The sequence below is a fragment of the Gadus chalcogrammus genome, chromosome 8, assembly GCF_026213295.1.
Source record: "Gadus chalcogrammus isolate NIFS_2021 chromosome 8, NIFS_Gcha_1.0, whole genome shotgun sequence".
NCBI lineage: Eukaryota > Metazoa > Chordata > Actinopteri > Gadiformes > Gadidae > Gadus > Gadus chalcogrammus.
This window is the reverse complement of record NC_079419.1, coordinates 25,739,551-25,758,695: the sequence shown is the minus strand read 5'-3', so window position 1 is coordinate 25,758,695 and position 19,145 is coordinate 25,739,551. Positions and strand designations below refer to the sequence as shown.

The 19,145-nt window shown below is 39.9% G+C and overlaps 2 protein-coding genes across 3 annotated transcripts in view; both read right to left on the bottom strand.

Moving 5' to 3' along the window:
- ubac1 (UBA domain containing 1) overlaps positions 1–8,907 on the bottom strand; it is a 38,137-nt gene extending 29,230 nt beyond the window's left edge. The window contains exon 1 of one of the 2 annotated variants that reach the window (XM_056597490.1): positions 8,486–8,907. In XM_056597490.1, coding sequence (XP_056453465.1) covers positions 8,486–8,623 — 138 coding nt within the window. In that variant the 5' untranslated portion in view covers positions 8,624–8,907. The remainder of the gene's footprint in view (positions 1–8,485) is intronic. The other variant, XM_056597491.1, reaches the window with a different exon arrangement.
- Positions 9–8,479, bottom strand: LOC130388136 (zinc finger BED domain-containing protein 4-like). The gene is made up of 2 exons (XM_056597492.1): positions 6,415–8,479; positions 9–6,195 (listed from the first exon to the last, which is right to left on the bottom strand). The coding sequence occupies exon 1, from the start codon at positions 7,794–7,796 to the stop codon at positions 6,774–6,776; it is 1,023 nt and encodes a 340-aa protein (XP_056453467.1). The 5' UTR covers positions 7,797–8,479; the 3' UTR covers positions 9–6,195; positions 6,415–6,773.
- Positions 8,908–19,145: the final 10,238 nt, after the last annotated feature.

Genomic DNA, 19,145 nt, shown 5'->3' with positions numbered 1-19,145 from the left:
CTGCAAGAAATACAAACAACTTCAAAATATCATAGAACCAGTCGACAAACAACAGAACAGCACAAAGCATGGATGGAGTCATTCATTAAAAACTGTATTACTATTGAGGTAAAGCAATAACAAAAATGCATTTAGTCTAAACCTAGCTGGCTCAGCTAGGTTTGATCATACTGTTCCAAAACATTGGATTAGACACTAGAGCTGTCAGTTAAACGCGTTATTAACGGCGTTAAAAAAATTATCGCGAGATTAACGCAATTATTTTATTTAAAAAAAAGAAAAAAATCTTTTTTTTTTTTTTTTCTTTGGCTCAAAACAAAGAAGCAGTAGCCTGACTGCTATGTTCAAATGACATTTGTTCAAAGCAGTCGTTTAATTGCACTATAGGCTCTTTTTTTGTATCGTCCTGTTTTGATCAGTATATGCCAATGTTGTTATCAATAAAAAATCATTTGCACAAGGCAAGCCGATGCACTTCAACATGAGAATTAAAATGAGAAGAATTATGGGACAAAAAAATCAAGGGATATTTAGCATTGAAAAATAATTTGTGATTAATCGCGAGTTAACTATGACATTAATGCGATTAATCACGATTAAATATTTTAATCGCTTGACAGCTCTATTAGACACATTTCCGAAATGTTGCATAAAGCTATAACAAATGCATTCATTCAAACAGTTAGAATTATTTATTTTTATCCACTGTTGGCTCAACGATATTTGATGGAACCGACACTGTTCCATTGAACTAGTTCTGCTGTTCGACTGTGTTGCAATTGATTTCGGCCTCCTCTTGACTCAGTTGTTTTCTATTCTTCTCTCTCTAATCATTGCTTCTGTTCACGTTCCTTGTTTTCACGCTCCAACCACGCTGCTACTTCCACTTAACAGAGGCAGCACGGTGGCCACTGTCACATTTCTTTCTCATTGCATCCTTAAAGGGGCCCATTGTAACCCATCCTAACAGCATGGGGGTCCATTTCCATGACTGTTTACTACTTTCCAGGGTTCAAGCATTTTGGAGGCATTGGTGCCTGTCAACAACTCCACGTCAGCTTGGACGCGAGGAACACCAATACCATCCAAGTACGCTCACATAGCCAGTTCCTCTTCTTTGATGTTATCTGTGCTTACAGGCATCATCATGTGTACTGCCTTGATCAAGGAATGTATAGGTTTGAATGACTGTCTCCTTTGCTGGACTACACCTGAGCCGGTAGTTCAGATGGATAGAATCCCTTCAGTTCTCCCGGCCCCTGTATGACCACATGTTTGCGGAGAGACCAGTGCACACCCATGTTTCCTTGGGCTGTTTACAGTCTGTGTGGCTTTCTATCACCAATTAATGTGAAGGACGCTGGGAAGGTTTTTGCTGCACACCTCGCATGTCAAGCGCTTCTCGCAATCCTTGCTCATATGCCCAATGCAGAGGCCCTTCACCATACCCAGTGAAATAAAACCATACCAATCTCTGGGTATTTGATGATGTGGGGCTATTTTAATTCCAAAGGCCTTGGTGACTTTATCAAGATGCATATTTTCCTGGATCCATGAAATAAATGGCCTTTAAAAATACAAACCTGCCTGCCTCTATGGGAATTGAACATAGGGGTTCCTATACTTATGCAAATGAAGAACATTTATTTATATTGCATATTTATTTGTTGCATAGTAACTAAATCCTGCTTTCCCATGTTTCGTGTTTACTCTGGGGATAATTAACAGATTGGTCTCAGAAGATCTTAGTGTTCTAGAAGGCTTATGTAGTGGAAGCATATCAGTTAAATATTTTGGGCCTAAACCATGTAGAGATTTATAGGTTAGCAACATGATTTTAAAATCAATTCTCTGACCTACAGGAAGCCAATGTAACGATTTAAGAATTGGTGTAATATGTTCAAATTTTTTGGTCTTTGTTAAAACTCTAGCAGCAGCATTCTGAACAAGCTGAAGCTTCCTTAGAGTTTGTTTTGGGAGACCTGTAAGGAGACCATTGCAGTAATCAAGCTTACGAGTGATAAAGGCATGTACAAGTTTTTGTAAGTCTTCGGTGGACATGAGCCCTCCAAGTCTTGCTACATTTTTAAGGTGATAATATGCAGATTTTGTAACTGATTTGATGTGACTTTCGAAATGTAAATCAGAATCCATGATAACCCCTAGATTTCTGGCTTTGATTGAGGTTTTCAGGGACAGAGAGTGAAGGTGTTGGGTTACTTTAAGACTTTCCGTTTTAGCACCAAATACAATTATCTCCGTTTTATCCTCATTTAGCTGAAGGAAATTTCGGCACATCCAGTCTTTCACTTGCTCAATGCACTGGCCCCACCCAGTTTTCTAACCTGTCCAAAAGTATTGTATGGTCTACAGTGTCGAATGCAGCATTAAGGCATCCAGATCGATTTCCAAAAGATGATTTTTTTTATCTCCTCTTTTTAGTCAACTTTAGCATGGGTGCATAAACGTATTCTTTCCACTGTACCTTCATTATGCAACTTTGTTTCAGAATTCATATTCAACACAATAAAACCCACTGGTTGAATAAACCTCTCACAGATATGCCCACCCACAACTTATTCAAATACCAGTTCGAACCAATGCATTGGATTTCAGTCAATAGAGTGGCGAAGTCATGCCCCTTCCGGTAGAGCTCATGGGACCTATGAGATCGAAAAATATCAATGATATTTTCTGGTCCCAGTCTTTATATGCCCTGGATTACACATATGTTGTTTGTGGATTTAAATGATAATTTTTCATGCAAATAAAACTACACATTTTCGTGAAGAAGTTTGATCATTTTAGATTGGACGAGAATAGAGTGCAAGGCACATCGAGATGGCACATAACTAAAATTCTCCACATGCCCCGAATTATAGTGGTTTTCACCTCTTTCTATGCTTTTATCCTCGCCTTGAAAAAAAGTGGTGAAGTGGAGCAGAGAGATCGCCATCTCTGTGCCGAGTTCCATGTGCGGGTGTGGTGACGTATACCATATGCGTCGAGAGCAGCGAAGAGCTGTAGTTCACAAAGCGGCCTCACATAAAACCTAAAATTATCAAAGTTCTTCACGAACATTTTTAATTTTCTTTGCATGAAAAATTATCATTTAAATCCACAAACAAAATATGTGTAATCCAGGGCATATAAAGACTGGGACCAGAAAATAATTATTTTCTCTCCATTGACACCCATTCATATTTTTCGATCTCATAGGTCCCATGAGCTCTACCGGAAGGGGCGTGACTTCGCCACTCTATAGTCTAGGGCTGTTTCCCAAAGTGAAGGCTGCAGCCTTGCTAGGACGCGTCCTTGCTAGTCGCGTCCTATGGAGACGAGAATAGAGTGCTAGCTCGAGTGCTTCCTAGCGTTTGTAACGTTCAGACTTTGGAACGACTTGGTAGTGTGGAAGCGCTTCCGCTTCCGTTTTTTAATACTGCGTGTCCGCTTGTAAACACATGTGCGCCTATGAATAAAACATGGCAGCAATCAAGCTGATCGATATTTATTTGACTTTTGTCTATTATGAATACGGTCATGTCTCCTTCGCACGGAGCCTCTTTGGGGAAGTCACAAAAGCTTTGTTGCGGTTGATCGAATAGTCTTTATTAAAAGGAAAATCCATTCAATTTTTATAAAACTAAGTGAAATTGTCTGAGAACTTAATTCATGCATCACATTTACAGTACGGTTGATTACTATTATGCAGGGGGGAAAAGACAAAGAAAGAGATGATAAACGTGTATTTATTTAGATATATTATTTAACTGATCTGATTCATTCATTCATATATGCCTACAATCTACCAGTGCTTTGAACACATAAGTATATCATATAAAATACAATTATATACGTTCATTCAAAATTACAAACATTGCAAATGATCGGTTGTGCATTAATTTTACAACATTGGATAGTGGCTGTCCCTGTGACTATCCCTTCCACCGGTGAAAATGTTTGTGCGCCACCCTAAGGCGCACAAAAGCCTCCGTTTGCTGGGCTGACCCTAAAAAAAACGATTCAACACGAACAGTCATCCATAAATAATGTAATCTTGTGAGCGAGTAAATTGACATTGGTGACAGTGGTGTTTAACACCAGCTACGTCCATGCAAAATATAGCAACGTATCATTAAGTTGCAAAAACGTTTGAAAAGTGGCACAGGTCTTTTAGGCTTGATTATTTGCATTAACATGATGAATCTATAAAAAGCAATACGGCACAAAATATAAATATAACTTCACTTCATTTTAACGTGTACTGCTCTGCCATTTTCAAGAACCCGCCCAGTGAACGCAGAGGATTGTGGGTAGTTTTGGCTCTTCTAGGATGAAGCGATGCATCCTTGAAAAATCTCGGAATTCTCAAAAACAAAGGACGCAAAAATGGCGCGGCTTCTCAACATTGGAACAGTGCTTGTCGGCGTTCTATGACGTAGCGTCCTTAAAAGGGCGGCCGTTGAGCATGCTTCCTTGACATTGGGAAACAGCCTAGGTGTGCACACAATGTTTAGATGGCCTTGTAGTTGGTAGCGCTACACACCTCCGGTCCGGTTGATTGACACATGTATCGCGGTGGTGGTCCTTGCTGCATAAGGTTTCGTCTAATGATCCAATTTAATTTAAGGGTATGTAAAGGGTGATAAAAGGGTATTTACAGGGTGAATAAAGGGTATATATACGGGGATTAATAGGGCTAGCTAAAAATATCGATTCATCAATGCACTGCAATTTATTTGTTCTCGATTCAATTTCGATTCAGAATTTTTGTGATTTCCACAAAATGAGGCATACTCAGTCAATGTAATCTAGAAGCGAGTATTGCTAAATGTACATGCCCTTTTACACTTTTCGATGTTATGATGATTACCTTTATGTTGCAAGTTTAGCTCAGGAACAGTTTTAAACAATGGTGTATTCCCATTTTGCTAGTTAAAGCACAATGAAATTAGGGATACACCGATCCGCTTTTTTCACCTCCGATACCGATACCGATATCTGAGGTTTAGTATCGGCCGATACCGATCCGATACCGATATAGAAAAACAGCGCGAAATTATGGCTACAAACTGTAAGTTTCATTGAGGGGAAAAGACTGGGATCATGAGACTTGACTTAAACATTTCCTATTTAAAAAACAAAAAACAAATAAACAGATGTAAATTAATTGAATTACTTATTTATTAAATAATTATGCACCAGTAAAACAATTGTAATCATAAATATATATTGTGACTGGTTCAGTCGGTGCAAACAGATTCAAAATACAATGTAAAACAAAATAAATAATATAATAATAATAATTTATATAGTTTAGTGCAAATAAACAAAAGCATCTGAACAAAACAATAGCTTCACTAGCTTGGTAAACATTAAAAAAAAAACAGAGGTAGGCCTGGTAAACAAAACAATAGCTTCTCTAGCTTGGTAAAACAAATACAAAAAACAGAGGTATCTTATCTTATCTTAGCTTATCTTTATAACGTTTAGTGCAAAAGCATCTGAACAAAACAATAGCTTCTCTAGCTTGGTAAAACAAATACAAAAAAACAGGTATCTTATCTTATCTTTATAACCTTTAGTGCAAAAGCATCTGAACAAAACAATAGCTTCTCTAGCTTGTTAAAAAAAAAAAATTGAGGTATCAGTGTCAGTGACCTGCTCCAGCAGATTTCTCAAGCTTCTCAAGCTCAGGCTTAAGCATCACTGGCAGGTTCTTGCTTAGGAAAGCAAGCATTTCTGCTCTCTCTGCAGTGAGTCTGTTTCGCTTCTCGTCCATGATGGTGGAGACTGTGCTGAAAAGCCTTTCACTTTCAACGCTAGTGCAGGGTGCACTGAGGTATTTTAAGGCAGCAGCAGCAAGGCCAGGAAAGCGCTGGCGGTTGACTCCCCAGTATTTGTATGGGTCATCTGTGATAGGAATTGTTTCCTCTGTAAAATATCCATGCAATTGTGCAGCAGTACTAGAGCTGCTTGCTGCACCAGGACCTTTTTCTCTTTCCCCCCGAATTTTGTCAAATGCTGCTGCTGCTGCGTGGAGTTGCTGCTCCCGCTGTTTCCACTCGGGGGGCCTTTCCTGGTGGCTCCAAAGCCGTTGATGCTCCATCAGCAGTGGTGGTCCTCACATCTTCCTCCAGCTCCTTAGCCAGTGCATCTTTCCCCCGCTTGGCAGAGTCTGCTCTGGTGAAAAAACTGAAAAAATAAAGCATGTTGGGTTCAGTTATAAATTCAACAAACTACTACTACTTCTTGAAATGAAAAAAAAAAAAGCAGCTATCCTTACTTTAAATATGTTATTACTGTATGTAACATCTATAATGTCTGTATAATATTTAATATTTATATGTTCTAGTAAAGTCAAATAATCTTTCTCACAGAGTGAAATAATTTACAAAAAGTTTACAGTCTCACCTGTCCTTGTATCTTGGGTCCAACAGTGTGGAAAGTACATACAGAGGTTCGTCTTCCACGGTGCTGAAGCGCTTGTCAACAGCTTCTAAGAGCGTCCTTTTCATGGTTTTAATCCCAGAGTCAGCCTCGGTTTCCATGGAGAGGACACGTTTCAGATCGGTGACACTTGGGATAACATCAGCAGTGGAGGATGTGGCTGAGCTCACCTTCCTTCCTCCTCAAACGGTTCTAGACAGTTCATTGTTTTTTCAAGCAAGGCCCACTGGTTTGCCGTGAGTGTTGAGGGCAGGTCATGGTCAGCAGTATAAGCAGACAGTGCTCGTTTCTGTTCCACCAGACTCGCGATCATAAAGTAGGTGCTATTCCACCTGGTTTTGACGTCCTGCTTGAAGATTCATCTCAAGCTGGATATCTTGCAGCCGTGAATAAGCAAGCGGGGAATGTTTAAAGTGTCCAACAATCTGTCTCCCACTTGCAACGGCATCACTCACAGCGCGCTGTGATAGCAGTCCCTCGATGACAACGAGATGCAGTGTATGTGCAACGCAGCCTAAACTACGCACCTTCATGTTGTCCATCGCCTTTCGCATGTTGCTTGCGTTGTCCCTCAGAATGACATGGACTTTATCTAAAGGAATTTGCCACTTGTCAAGCATTTCTTTTAGAGTAGCTGCAATCGCGTCACTGGTGTGCGAACCGCGAAAGTTCTTTGCATTTAGCATTGCACTGTGTGGCACGAAACTCTCATCCAGCCAGTGTGCAGTTAAACTCAAAAGTGACACGGGGGAAACGTCAGAGCTCCAGATATCTGTCGTGAAACTCAGAGCTTTGACGTCTTTTACCATCTCCAATATGTGTTTGCACACTTTACCATGCAGTTCAGGTAGAGCCGTCTCGGACAAATATTTTCGGCTTACCATGTTATACCGTGGCTCCAGGTGGCTAATTAGCATTCGAAATCCGTGGTCTCCAACAACCGACAGCGGTTGCCCATCCATAACAATGAAGTTTAAAATGCTATCTGTGATTCTGGATGCCTGCACACTATTCATGGGAAACTTTTCTCCTCTTTCCTTAATTTCCTTTAAGGTTAGCTGCTTCATGCCGCCTCCTTTTTGATTATTCTGTTCCACGAACTCAGAGTGCTCTTTCACGTGACATTTTTGGAGGTGCTTTATAAGGTTTGTGGTATTAAAGCTAGAAGGTTTAGTACCACCCCTCGGGACATTTACTTTACATCTGTTGCATGTAGCCGTGGAGCTTGCTGGCTTAGGTAAAGTAAAATAGCTCCAGATAGCAGATCCTTTTGCTCGCTCCATTTTGCACTGTAGGCTCCGCACGGCGTGTTGCTTGTTTATGACGTCACTCACAGCGCACAGCATAGAAACTGAACAGATCAGCCAATAGATAGATTGATACACTTTTATTAATCCCGTGAGAACATTTTCGTGGGAAATTCAATTATCAAAGCAGCAAGGTAGTAGGAATAGGATTCAAGTATGTACATAAACGTAAAAAATAAAAAAAATAAAAAAAATTTTAAATATGGATCGGCCCATTTGTCACCGATACCCGATCTAGAAATGTCTTCAATATCGGCACCGATACCGATACAAATATCGGATCGGTGCATCCCTAAATGAAATGGTTAATTCATTTTGAAATGGTTAATTCTAAATAATATTTAGGTATTTTTGTCATCTGCACGTACTTTGAATCGATAGCAAATCAAATAGATCAATGGAGTGGATCAATATCAAATCAAATAGAAAACGAATCGAATCAAGACCTAAAAAATCGAATTGAATTGAATTGTGAGGTATCTGGCAATACCCAGCCCTAGTGATTAAAAGGAATGTATATGGTGATTAAGGGGTATTTATAGTGATTAAAGGGGCGGAGCCTCGGACCCAGTGGGAGTCAGTGTCAAAGTCACAGTCAGTGAGACCAGTCGGTACATTATAAATAGCCAGGTCTACCCGGAGACTAAATAAGTATCCATCGACACCACCCTGACAGGTGACACGGAGGGCCTGTCCGACTACGATCAGGATGACAGGGCCTCACTCACATGTTTCAGACACTTCTCCTTGAGCCTCTCCACGGTGGTGTCCTCGGTCACCTCCTCCAGCCACTCCGTCCCCTCCGCGGTGCAGATGTGGACCTTCAGCACGTTGACCGCAAATATTTTCTCCTCCTGGACGAACATAGCTGCCGTTTTCGTTCCCCCGACCCACTAATGTTAGCTCCTGTCGCTAGCGGGCTAACAGCTAGCCGTCCTTCCTTTCCCAGCTTAACTGTGCGGACATGCACCTTTTAAGTCTCCACCATGCTCAGACTGCTCCGTTTACTAACCGGCGCGAATCAAACGATGTTGTCTCTGCTGGCGCAGCTGTTTTCGCCCCGTAAAGACAACCAACAACACACAGCTAGATCCTATTTTGATGGTTAATCATTGAACTTTGAACTCTACTTGCAACTGTAACGTCGTGCCCTGGTGCATCATGGGAGCGTGAGTTTACTTCGGCTGTTTTGCAGTGTTGCCAGATTGGGCCGGGAATCTGGCCCAATTTGGCAACGTTAACCATACTAAGTACATACACAGTGTGGGTCTTATTGTGATAAAGAAAAGTGTTTTATTTGCAAACATTATTAGTGATGACTATAAGCGTAACGGAGATAACGCTTCCAAAATGTGAACATACATTCCACTCACTCAAATAGGGGAAGCTCATTTTCGGCCTGCCGTCCGTATGGGCAGGCGGGGCAGCGAACTCCCTGCGAAAGCATGCTCCCAAAAAAATAGTTCCTCAGTACATCATTGCTCCAAGTTTATTTTTAATAATGTGATTGTCACATTAACTATCTATAGTTTCTGTAGGCTTTCCAACTATTTTTGGTCTGTTGAATTTTGGGTGATGGTGGTGGCGATTCTGGGTGAGTTTAACGTGTCATGCAATGTTGGGGCAGGGCAGCTCAGCGACCGCGTCCCTCCGTATGTTTCTCGCAATGCCTTGCTTCAGATCCACACACAACTTTCAGTTTTCCGTACTGAAAAATGTTTTTTGTACTTGAAGGATTTTAGTTTGTACTTGGAGGATATTTTTGTTTCTGAAGCATGATGTCTATGTTTGATAGATTTCTTATTTGCAAAACAAAATGCATTAGTTTGTGAATGATGTTTTGTATTTGCAAACCACACTGAGTGTGTGTGTGAATCGTTGTGCGTGAGTATAACACGTTTTGTGTGTGTGTGAATCGTTGTGTGTGAGTAAAACATGTTTTGTGTGTGTGTGGGGTTGTGGCATGAATCTAACTCCATACAGGCTGCCTTATGGTCATATTCTAGGCCTGTTGTTGTTTTAACTCGAATTATTCCGCCAGTATCTTTCGTCTTTCGGCAGACATGGCGAGTGGTGTTGCACCTGCGATTAACACTGTCGAGTCTCTGTTAAAAAAAACATTTGATAGGTTACATTTTGAAGATGAATTAGCCATCAAACAACTTGGACCAGACAAACCGGATATTCGTATTAACCAACAAACGAAGGATAGAGGGAAAACGGTACAACATAACTTTCTTCCGAGCATGGTATGAGAAGAGTTTCTATGGAAGTAAATCTGTGCCATCGGGTTTTGAAAATAAAAACACATTGAATTATAAGCACTGAATATTTATGCACTGAAATAACCTAGGCCTATCTGAATTTTTTGCCTCTGAATTTAACTCTTTACATTTTCAATATATCCTTTATTTTTCAATGTTAAAAAATTCAACGTTCGAATATTCAACTCAAATATTTTCAACGTCCAAAAATTCAGTCCGCCAAAGTCACCATCAAAATTCAATGTACGAAATTCAGTTTTAACATCCGGGGACCCAAGAAAGAGCAATCGATCCTAGATGCTAGATCGCGGTCAAACGAGTTGGTGCGTCATTCTCGTTGGATACCTGACTCTCACGCGGGAAGGCAAAACAGATGTCCAACGGCAACAGCAGCAGTAATGGTACGGAGCCATGGAGGAAAAAAATAATTTTGGTTGAAAAAAAAAAGCAGAGAGAAAACTAATAATTTGGTTTGCGAGATATCGCAAACCAAATTCCGGGTCGGAATTTAACTTCCGGGTCAGAGGAAAAACTAACAACCACAACGATGGAGCTTGGGAGATTTATCATCGTTTATTTTGAGCTTGGCCCCAAATATTCGGACAACAAATCAATATTTGCCAGTAGGCACGCCTTCCACATAAGTGAGAGACATCTGAAGAGGATACTGCGAGATAGGGGACACTCTCGCCGCAAGGCGTACTCTGACCTGTCGGTCCTGGTGGATTTTATTAGCTACCAACTGCAGTACTCTGGACAGCTTCACGGGTACCGATGGATGTACGCTAGATGCAGGGAGCATGGACTGCGTGTGAGGAAAGAGGATGTGCGGTTGTTGTTGAAAGCTCGATCCCAGAGGAGTGTCACGAAGGCTAGCGAGACGTCTCAGACGACGAAACTAACTACTAGTGTAGATAATAATAGATAGTGTACATAATATACAACTAGTATTAATTTTCATACCCTGACATGTTTTGATTGTTAATGTTCCTGCAGTCTTCTTCTAAATGTCACATGATGTTGCTGTGGTGTCAAACCAGCTGATTTTATACAGGTTTCAGGTCATCCTACTTGAACCGGCAGGACGACCGCACCCACTGCTGTATACAATCAGCTGTCTTGACACCATAGCAACATCATGTGACATTAAGAAGAAGACTGCAGGAACTTGTCATGGTATGAAAAGTAATACTAGTCTGATTACAAGAACATTTAAGTCAATTGTTCTTGAAGAAGTACAATTATTAATTCATTGTTACGTTTTTCATCTAGCTAATATGGCCAGTGAAAAATATGGCCTGAAAATATCAGGAAACAGCACCAAACCTGTTTGGCGATTTTTTGTTTATTCAGAGTTCCACATACGGGATAGCAATATAGTTACACTGATAAATTTTTTTCCAGTATCAACAAAAACATGAATAGCGTGTGTTGTCGTTTTTTAACCCCTCTTTGAAACTACAGGTTGTAAATGCACAGATAATTTCAAAATGCTTTTCTGTCGGTAACATGTCAATGTTTGTACTGATTGGCCATCAGAAGTTCAGAGTTCGATAGATACATCCATTTTTTTGGTCCCATCATTTGAAATCCAATGATATTCTATCATGAAAGACTCAGAATAAGTATTCACATTTAGTTACTGAAGCCAGTTACCTTTTTTGTTAAACACAATTCTAACTGAAAAAGGTGATACATTTGTTGATACACATTTGATTGACTTTTTACAGGCTTTGTCTATAAAGCCCCCCCTCATTTCTGTGTTTCTAAACTATCGTTTAAAGGAATTTAACATTTGCCAAAAGCTAGAGATGTTGAGTTATGACTTTAAAGGAAACTTATAAAGGAAAAGGACAGCAAGGTGGATTACTTATGTGACCAAAAAATCCTGCCACTTCGAAGCTCAACACAAGACACAACTAAATACTGACCTACACACATGCCCTGATGGCCTCTCTGAGGTGCATACACAAATTCACTGCCTGATATGGATCTAGAGTGAGATTGGAATCATCCATAAAGATGTTGCATAGTTCATATAGATCTGGATCAAGCGATTTGGTCTGGCGAAAGATACATTCATTTTTGCACAGTGGAAAATCACCATCTTCAATTGGGGAAAGGAAGTCTCTTGTCCCATAGAGTTCAGGTAATGCAAACATCACGTTCGGCCGACCGCTGGGGACGTTAAGATTTTTTCGATGGCCTGATGGTGTGTGTGTTCCAGACCTGTGCAGTGTCATCCAACTCATCCTGTTAAAAGCAAGAATATAAAAACAGTGAATACATTAAGGAAAAACTATAAATGCATATCCAGGGCTGTTCGCTTATTTTCTTTTAAGTGGTAGCACTGGTGCCAGCAAGCACAAAAATTCAGTAGCATAAAAATTAATTTTGTAGCACACAGTTTGATCGAAAACTTGCATAACCTTAACCCTTACATTTCACTCTAATTACCTTTGAGCATGTCATCTTGGTCTCATTTGAGATTCACAATCAATATTATATCCTTGTGTGCAGTAATAATTGTAGAAAAAATGAATAGGGCTGCACTTATTTAGACAAGAGCCTAACCTGGCAATAGCAACTTTTGCTGATTCAGATTGTTTCCCCCCCATAGAACAATGATATTAATATCTATATCTGTATATTGTTTATCTATACACATAATTATTGTAATAATGATAAACATTTTTAGAACATTTCCTTTTAATTAAAACCAAACTTTATACATTGAACACAGCCTATTCAATTAATTTGTATACATATTTCTACAATTTAGGATAAATTAAATAGGTTGTTGTGAATGTTTTTGGAGTAGTTCTTCCATGGCTTATTTCAAAATGTGTCTATAGGCTACTGTTGACTGCTCTCAGCTCTCTGCAGCTGAAGGACAAGATGTGTCCAGCCCAAGTGGCGGGTGGACTCAATAACTTAAGACTACTTTACCCAGTTTGGCGAGAGTTAATTTTGAGCCCTCTAAGCAGTGTTGTGCATCACTTATGGAAGTAAATCTGTGCCATCGGATTTTGGAAATAAAAACCCATTGAATTCTAAGCAATGAATATTTATGCATTGAAATAACGTGACTCAAAATAAAGTGTTTGTATTATTGGATATTTTGAATAATTATGAGCTATTGCATATATAAACCCACACATGCATAATCCCATTCACAAATATATAGAAGTTTTAACAATACTTGCTACACTTTTGTAGTTGAAGTTATTTATTTAGTTGAATTGATTATTTGTTTTTTCTTGAAGTGCCATTTTTTTTACATTACATACATTGCACATACTAAACCCCTGAAATCTTCAATATATACATTATTAAACAGCATAAACAATGTTCATGGGGTGAGTAGTGCTGTAACATCACGTGATTCTGCAGTGGGAGCATTATTTGATAGAGGCAATTGGTCTATCCACATACTGTGCAACGTGCGATGGTGTAGGTCAGGATTAGCATGAAGGAGGCAACATGCGAGATTCTCCTCACGGTACTTTTAGTATGCTATAAGCTTTTGACCATACCACGCCAGGTCTCCATGGCACTATATATATTTAACACACAGGTGGAAAGTCCGGGATTCCTGCCTACAACAAATCAGTTACTAAATAACTCATATTAAAAAGGGAGACTTCGATCGTATAGAGTGGCGAAGTCACGCCCCTTCCGGTAGAGCTCATGGGACCTATGAGATCGAAAAATATGAATGGGTGTCAATGGAGAGAAAATAATTATTTTCTGGTCCCAGTCTTTATATGCCCTGAATTACACATATGTTGTTTGTGGATTTAAATGATAATTTTTCATGCAAAGAAAACAAAAAAGTGAAGAAGTTTGATAATTTTAGGTTTTATGTGAGGCCGCTTTGTGAACTACAGCTCTTCGCTGCTCTCGACGCATATGATATACGTCACCACACCCGCACTTGGAACTCGGCACAGAGATGGTGATCTCTCAGCTCCACTTCACCACTTTTTTTCAAGGCGAGGATAAAAGCATAGAAAGAGGTGAAAACCACTATAAGTCGGGTCATGTGGAGAGTTTTATGTGCCATCTCTATGTGCCATCTCTGTGCCGAGTTCCAAGTGCGGGTGTGGTGACGTCCTATCTTGAGATAGGAAGGCATTTAGGAGTTTTGATATTACAGAAGGAGGTGTCCTAACTTAACTTAGGAAGAAATCCTATCTTATCTTTAGTGAGGAATTTAGCCATTACAGAACTATCCTAAGTTAGGAATTTCTTAAGTTAGGATCCCTAAGTTAGGTGGCCATACACCCTGTCCTAAATTCAAAATAACTATCAATAACAGAAGAAAATGGTAGCTGCTAGTAGGTCTGTATGACAATGAAGACGAGGAAGATCACAACAGAAATGTGATGGCTAAAAGGGTACCGAGACCGCATAATGATTTGCAGAGGTGGAAAGTAACGAATTACATTACTCGCGTTACTGTAATTGAGTAGCTTTTTTGTGTACTTGTACTTTTTTAACTACTTTTTAAAATGTGTAATTTTACTTTTACTCAAGTACATTTTCTTTGGAGTAATGTACTTCGCTACATTTTACAGCACAAGCGTTACTGAGTAAAAAAAAATCTCACTGAAACAAAAAAAACGTGTTCTGGTAATGAATTATGGGATGTAAAAAAAACTGAACGTTGTGCCCCTACGCGCCGGCAGCTCTAGAATTCTAGCCTAGAACCTAGTTCTTTTATAAAGAGTGTTGGCGCGTACGATCTGTCTCTCACTCAAACGATGATGGCTGACATGGAGGCAGACGATGGAGATTCACCTGCTACTTCAGAGGAGACCAACACGAGCCGTTCATCCTCTAACCTAATGCACCCCTGGCCCTATCTTGAAAACATGTTCTGCTTCGTGGAGAAACGAGGAGAAAGCTATATCATGCAATGTAAACTATGTGTGCCGAAGAAGTCCAACATATCAGCTTACAAGAATTCGACGTCAAATCTCCGAAAGCACGTTGAGTTTTTACCGTGAGTAGTCATTTTGCCATTTGGGGCTGCTCCCTTGCATGGGTGAGGCATAAATGCAATTTTGTTGTGTGCAGTGACTGAGCACTGTGTGCTGTGTCACAATGACAATGGGAATTTGCCAGGTGGGCTTTCGATTTCCCAGGTGGGCTTTTGCACATCACAGTAGAGGCAGAAAACACTGATTGTAAAAAGTAACTTTTTACTTTTACTTAAAGTACATTTTAAATTATTTACTTTTTACTTTTACTTGAGTAGATTTTTTGACCGGTAAATTTACTCGTACTTGAGTACAATTTCAACAGAGTAACAGTACAGAGTAACTAGTAAAATATTTTAGTACTCTTTCCACCTCTGATGATTTGTTACATTTGTATTTAAATTTCATTTTATCGCCTGCAAAGACATTTAATTTTTGAATTTGGTGGAAGAATTACTTTACTACTTTATTACTACTTCTTCTTGTTCTCTGTACCAATACCCGCCATGACGTAGTACTAATGCTACTAGCTTGCCGTCATTAACAAATATCCTCTTTTAACGTCATGGGTAACTCATTCTATCAATCTCATGCACACTCTGAGTGCAGAAACAGACATAACCTGACGATTGCCGATCGAAAAATCTGTTGAAAGAACAGTTAGGACTAGTGATGTTACGTTTTGCGTCGAGGCATCGAGGCGTGTGTCGAGTATCTCGGCTCCTCCCCCAGCGAAGCTCCGCTTCGAGTAGGATTCACGTTGGCGAAATGACGTAGGGTGTGACGTTCGAGGCTTCGGGTGTGTTCGAAACCGCGTACTTGCTTACTACTCCTACTAACTATGACGTCAAATTGAGTAAGCGAGAACTTAGTAAGCGAGTTTAGGTAAGCGAGTAGTATCCGAATGTCTTCTACTTCCGGAAAGATTTTGAGTAAGCATCGCTAGCTTACTAGACGTACTCAACTGCCCCAGAATGCACTGCGTCTATTCAAAAGAACAGTGGAAGCAATGGCGCTAAACGGGGAGCCGCAGCAGCAGTGCTTTTAATAATTGTTTAATAATTGTTTTAACATATCACCGCAAATCCTTAGGTTGAAGGTGTACTGTGACGTTAAACGTGACGTTTATATATTTATTTATAACATTTATTAACGGCGCCCGGCCGGTAGGTTATTGACACGTCATTTGATTCACGTCATCTGAGGTGGTTAAGTAAGGACGGTCTTCTGAACGTCGATTACTCAAATGGAGTACTCAATTATTATTTAAGGATTCGAGAAGTAAGCCAAATATTTAGTAGGTAGTAAGCAGTAAGCAAGTAGGCGGTTTCGAACACACCCTTCGCCTCGGACTTCTGCTTCGAAATATGGGTTCAGTATTGGCGGGAGATTTCGACTATAAAGATGTCCCGTATACGATCACAACCTTGTGGTATATTCAATATACCACTAGTCTGTGATCGTAGTAGTTTGAGCATTGCATTTTCTGTAGTATCAATCGAAACATCACGTTCATTATTCATCATGGAGTTTGCCAAGAAGAGAAGGTTTTCCCCTGTTTGGGAGCATTTTCATCTAGTTGCTCCCAATAAGGTTTCAATAACCACTGTCCAGAACACTTTAATGGCTATTAAATTAATAAGTCCTTCTCAGTTATCATGCAGTGTGGGTCGGCTTAGCTCAGGAGGTAGAGCAGTTGACTTGTAACCAGTAGGTTGCTAGTTCAATCCCCAGCTCCTCCTAGCTCAGTGTTGTTGTGACCCTGTCACTTTGCTCCTGACAGCTGACTGTCGCCTTGCATGTGTGACTCTGCCGTCAATGTGTGTATATACCGAAGTAAGTCGCTTTGGATAAAAGCGTCTGTTAAGACACACTTTTGCCAAATGATTTATTTTCTAGCATGAGCTCTGTACCATTTTATGAATGTCACACTCACACAGATGTATCATTGAAATGACTTCATTCTCAAATGATTTAATGTTGTATCGGCACACGAAGCAAAAATCACATTTTGGGTTGGGTTGTCATAATTTCATTCACCACTAGATGTCCCTAGCGTACTCATTTGAAGCTTCGAACACGAACCACTTTGGTGGTTCATCTGGCTTTGAGGCTTTGACGTTTCATGAGGCATCATCTCGGCACCACTAGTTAGGACTACCTAAATTAAGATAAGATAGGATGCCAAAAATTAAGATAGGAAACGGCCAACAGGTTAGGAACTGCTTCTGTAATAGGAAATTAGGATTTTTCCTATCTTTCAGTCCCTAACTTAAGTTAGGATACTCATCCACGCTTTCATTTCATCCAGGCTTGACTACTGCAATGGTCTTCTCTACGGCACCACCAACAAAGTCCTCAAAAAACTTCAATATGTCCAGAACTCAGCTGCGTGCCTCCTCACTGGTACCCGCTCCAGAGAACACATCACACCTGTCCTCCGTGAACTCCATTGGCTTCCAATTAAACACAGAATCAACTACAAAATCGTACTCATCACCTACAAGGCCCTCAACAGCCTAGCCCCCCCCTACCTTGCCGACCTCCTCCATCACCAAGCCCCTTCCCGATTCCTCAGGTCCAATTCTGCCAACCTGCTACAAGTTCCACGGACTGAGCGACGGACTTGGGGTGATTGGGCCTTCTCAGTTGCTGCCCCCACCCTTTGGAATTGACTCCCCTCCCACATCAAAGTCTCTCTAACCCTCTCTTCTTTCAAATCTGCCCTCAAAACATACCTTTTCACACTAGCCTTCCCCACCGAACTCCCACCTTATTCTTCATGTTTAACCTCTGTTTTTCTTTTATTCCTAGTCTGTCTTACATAGTTTTGATAGGGCAATATGTAAAGCATCTTAGAGTACCATATTAAGCGCTATATGCATTTAATTTATTATTAAGTTAGGATTCTTTCTGTAATGAGGCACCAGGCCCTATGTCCAAAATTCCGAACTACCCTTATTTTTCAATTCGACGTCCTTCTTATGTACAAGTGTCCGTTAGTATTGTCCATTGCTGAATCTTACAGAAACAACCCATACTTATGGCATATATATATAGAAAAATGTACTCACTGAAGCAATGTTACTGCTGCTGTTGCCATTGGACATGGCTAAATCTGTTTTGCCTTCCCGCGTGAGAGAGTCAGGTATCCAACGACGCGCCCACTCGTTTGACCGCAATCTAGGATCGATTGCTCTTTCTTGGGTCCCCGGATGTTACTGAATTTCGTACATTGAATTTTGATGGTGACTTTGGCGGACTGAATTTTGGGACATTGAAACTATTGGAGTTGAATATTTTAACGTTGAATTTTTTAACATTGAATAATAAAGGTGAATATGATATATTGAAAATGTAAAGAGTTAAATTCAGAGGCAAAAAATTCAGATAGGTTATTTCAATGCATAAATATTCAGTGCTTATAATTCAATGTGTTTTTGTTTTCAAAACCCGATGGCACAGATTTACTTCCATACGTTTCTTGTTGTAAAAAAATTAAATTGTATAGGGTAGGCTACCTTATTTCATACCTGATTCAAACAGAGCTGTTATTGCACACATGAGATCGTCATGTGTGCAAAGTCCCTGTATAAATTATCGAAGGTCTGATAGCTTGATGGATGACTTCTCATAAGCTATGTTCGTTGGTTTGACTTTGCCAAATGCGTTCTGTATAGGCCTGGCTATAGTAGCCTATCAACGTTTTATTTCTACTTTTCATTAATGTATTTGCAATGCACTTGCTAAGCCATGTTGTCTATTGACAGAAAAAAGGCGTTCGGACATTCGGATTGTAGCCTATTTTTATTATTTTTTCAGCAGGTATTTGTATGTTCTTCAGCTGATTGTTAAAATAAAATATGGAGTAATAACTTCCCTATAATGTCGAATTTGTCATTTGAAATTTTTGACTATGCAGACCTAGTTGGTGTTTCCATTGCACATAGGCTATATAAGCGTCTTAGAGTACCATATTAAGCGCTATATACATTTCATTTATTATTATTATTATTATTATTCTAATTAGCCCGACATATGACGAGTGTTCCGGATGGCACTGCAAAAGCGCGCAGTAACATTAGGCTATTCGTTTATTCTTAATTCTTACTCACAATTAGTTTAGTTAACATGTAGCT

Coding starts and splice junctions, on each gene's coding strand:
- LOC130388136 (XM_056597492.1), bottom strand. CDS start 7,796: ATGCTGTGCGCTGTGAGTGACGTCATAAACAAGCAACACGCCGTGCGG.